Source organism: Etheostoma spectabile, chromosome 12, assembly GCF_008692095.1.
Source record: "Etheostoma spectabile isolate EspeVRDwgs_2016 chromosome 12, UIUC_Espe_1.0, whole genome shotgun sequence".
Lineage (NCBI taxonomy): Eukaryota > Metazoa > Chordata > Actinopteri > Perciformes > Percidae > Etheostoma > Etheostoma spectabile.
In genome coordinates this window covers 27,436,754-27,440,643 of record NC_045744.1, presented here as the reverse complement: position 1 = coordinate 27,440,643, position 3,890 = coordinate 27,436,754, and the positions used below count along the sequence as shown (strand labels likewise).

Sequence of the window (3,890 nt, the reverse complement as noted above, 5' to 3'; positions counted from 1 at the left end):
TATATAAATACAGCACATTTACATCTTCAAGTACATTTTGGTAAAACATTAAAAGCCACAGCACATCCTGCATATTTTTATTGAACATTTAGAGTTTCAAATGTTATGTGTGCTGTTTAAGTGCCACAATCAAGAACCATATGTAATGCAGCCCAGTCATCTGGAACCAGACTGCTGTGAAAAATATTGGGATTTTTGTGTGAGTGGGACAAGTGAAAAGAACAAAAGACAGAAAGAACTTGAAAGTTGACCCAGCCGTTTTATCATTGACCTGTCGTTATTAACTCATCCTTACCTGTTGTTTTTCCAACAGTCGTCTGTTCACCTCCGTTGGCTTCCTTATTGACATCTTTGCTCTGTCCCTCCTCATTCTCCTTGTCCCAGGTCATGGTTACTGTGGCTGTACTTCCAGCCACAATGTCCATCTGAGATTCTACAGAGGAAGTTCCGTTACTGGCACTGCTCTGAATTTCATCGATAAAGACACATTTGTGTGTTGCTGTTGCATTTTACAATACCTCCAGATTCCTGCATCTCTTGCTCCATCTTTGTCTCTACACTCTCACTGGGACGGTCCTCTGTGGAGCCGACGGCATCAGATGAAGAGATGATCGGTTCTTCTGGAAAAAACAGTCATGATTTGATTTGAGAAAAAAAAAAACGACACCTTTTTGCAGCCTCGACTTAAGCTTAAAGGTCTCACTTGAAGACCTTGCTGTGTGCATTTCTCTCTGGATTGAGTGTTTTGATACTTTCACAGTATTTATATAGAAACTCGACCTGCTTTATATTCAAAAGAGACATGAAAATCTCAACTTTTTACAATATGGGACCTTTGACGTAGATTTAACAATGGGTGACTCATATTCAACTAAAGACTTCGACTTAAATGATAAGAAACACATTTGATTAGGAAAATAATTAAAGAGTTATTCATGACATTATTAAAACAGTGCTTCCCACACTGACTAATTTGTGACGGTGTACCACACAATCAACACCGGCCGCCCCACACTGCATCTTGTTATTAATTTTTGTAATGCTATTTAAAACACACATTGTTCAGCTGCACGTCCTTTCCCTGCTCTCCTCCGTCTGTCACTCTACACAATGTAATGGAAAAAAAAAAATGTTTAGCCTCATTTCATATATCCTTCTGTAGGATTCATATTATTCATTTAGTATGTTTTTGTGTTAAATGACTTCATTAAATTCATTTGTGGATGTGTCCTTCCTGAAAGCAGAGTAGACCGCTGTCTGCTGACTCATCACCCATTAAAGGCCGGTGCCCTTTAGTCTGAAAGATGTCCAGAGCTATGTTTAAGGGTGCTGAGCTGGGACATTTTCTTACTGTACGTGACCAAATGACACCAGGTGGTCTTAAGCAGCTAACATAAACGATGCTAGAGAGTCTGAGGATGGGGGACAGATGCAGAAATGACGTAGAAACGGTTCTAACTTGTATCACGTTAGGACTAATTGTTTTGCTAAGATTAGGCATGTTCCCAAACAAGGTCTCCTCTTGCTAGGGAAAATGAATATAAAACCGTGAGGTTTTCTGTTTAATTGCACCAGACACTCTCACTGTTACTGCTGTTAACTCTGTGAAACTGTTTTTGCCATCTATGCTTAGCAAAGTATAATTAAAAATTCCATGAAGACCAACTCAGTACTTTTGCTCAGCCGTCTTTGTTTCAACAAAGTCTCACTTCAAAACTTCTCCTCTCCTGCTGTACAGAAAACTTGACACACACACACACACACACACACACACACACACACACACACACACACACAAACACACACACACACACACACACACACACACACACACACACACACACACACACACACACACACACACACACACACACACACACACACACACACACACACACACACACACACACACACACACACACACACACACACACACACACACACACACACACACACACACACACACACACCTCATGTGTGGCAGCCCTGCACACAGTGTGTAGGGAGGAAGAAAGGGGGAGAAGGGACAGGGTGCGGGGGACAGTGTAGGTAGGAAGGACAGCGGGACGCGACGGGAGAAAGATGCAGCTGAGCTGGCCTGGCCCTGGGCAAGCCGGCCTTCTTTGATAATTCTTCATTGATCTTAGTCCCTCCCTTTGTATTATTTAATTTTTTTTTACATCAAAGATAGGCTACCTTAGTAATAAGTATAAAGGTAAAATAAATTCCTGTATAGAATTTGTGATTATTTGGCTAAAGATTTCCCTTTTTTTATCTACCTTGCTGCAAAACCACTAAGCTTTATGCAAATGATTGCGTAATGACATCACAAATGAGCGGATGACGTCACCTCCCCCCCTTTCTAACCTGTGGGAAACACTGTAAAGACATGGGGCGGCTGTGGCTCAATGGTAGAGCGGTTGCCTGCCAATCGGAAGGTTGGTGGTTCGATCCCTACCCCTGTAGTCATTGTCGAAGTGTCCTTGGGCAAGACACTGAACCCCGAGTTGCCCCCGGTGCTGCGCATCGGAGTGTGAATGTGTGTTGAGTGTTTATCTGATGAGCAGGTGGCACCTTGTACGGCAGCCCCGGCCACAGTGTATGAATGTGTGTGAATGGTGAATGTTTCCTGTAGATGTAAAAGCGCTTTGAGCAGTTGTTAAGACTGGAAAAGCGCTATATAAATACAGCACATTTACATTTACATGCTTTCCTCAGCATGTTTGTTGTAAATCTGTTTAAAGTTAAAGTGAAAATGGGGCCTGCAACAGATGCAATAACTACTATCTACAAAACTAGTAGCATCTTTAAGATTTAAAACATGAAGACTAACTTTACACCTGCAAAGCTAATGATGAAAATTTTTCACATGAAGACAAATCTTCCATTTCTTAAAAAAAGAAAAAGTGATGCAATAGTTACTTATGATTCTGGTAAACAACCTTACCTCTATCCATCTGATCACTTGCATTAGCCTTGTTTTCTGCATCCTCACTCTTCTTGTCCCAGGATACAGCCACTGTGGTCACACTTCCTTTTACTTCAATGACAGTGTCCATCTGAGACTCTAAAGAGGCAGCTTTGTTACTGGCACAGTTCAGAAGATCAATCAGACACCATGTGTACATGTGTATTGAGACTGCAGTACCTGGTTCCTCTTGGTCCTTCCTGGGAGAATCCTCCTCCGTTACCACTATTTGTTTGCTTGAAGAGACAATCTCGGTCTGTCCTTCTGAAACCATCATATGTTGAATGACATGATGTTATTGTCATTATTAAGTACAAACAATCGCGTTTACTGGAATTCCCCAATGATTTTGAAATAAACGACTTGCCAACATTGTCCTCTTTTTCTTCAACTTCATTGGTGACAACTTTGCTTAGTCTTTTACTGTGTCTTTTCACCTGAAAGAGACAAACACATAAGTCAAATTATTTATGACCCTGTGTGACGACATGTTCTGTAAGTAAAGGCCGCCTTCAAGCAACAAAAAAAATCCAATTTTGATTATTGTTTCAATAAATTCTTAACATGTAGCATCCAAACCCCAAAAAATTGTCAAATCATACTTGTGTAGTAAATACCAGCAGCTTAAATCTTTATCATTGTAATTATTCTCACTCGATAAATAACTGAAACTTTTAATAATAATAATAATAATAATAATAATAATAATAAATAAATACTTTATTAATCACGCAAGGGGAAATTACACTTTACACTGTTATTACACACAGACCTGAATTACACATACATGCTCAGTACCTAATGGAGTGGGGTGTTGATAAATTAACACATTTGATGTACTTTTGTGTACTGTTACAACTGCTTTCATCTCTATTTATATATAATGAATAAAATATATTAATTCGTATTAAGCATATGTCAT

At 39.7% G+C, this 3,890-nt stretch overlaps 1 protein-coding gene across 2 annotated transcripts in view; it reads right to left on the bottom strand.

Moving 5' to 3' along the window:
- LOC116699777 (nucleolin) overlaps positions 1 to 3,890 on the bottom strand; it is a 14,073-nt gene that overhangs the window by 9,628 nt on the left and 555 nt on the right. Inside the window, exons 2-6 of one of the 2 annotated variants that reach the window (XM_032532527.1) lie at positions 3,336 to 3,405; positions 3,149 to 3,232; positions 2,948 to 3,067; positions 519 to 620; positions 296 to 433 (exon numbers count right to left, since the gene is read on the bottom strand). In XM_032532527.1, coding sequence (XP_032388418.1) covers positions 296 to 433; positions 519 to 620; positions 2,948 to 3,067; positions 3,149 to 3,232; positions 3,336 to 3,405 — 514 coding nt within the window. The remainder of the gene's footprint in view (positions 1 to 295; positions 434 to 518; positions 621 to 2,947; positions 3,068 to 3,148; positions 3,233 to 3,335; positions 3,406 to 3,890) is intronic. The other variant, XM_032532528.1, reaches the window with a different exon arrangement.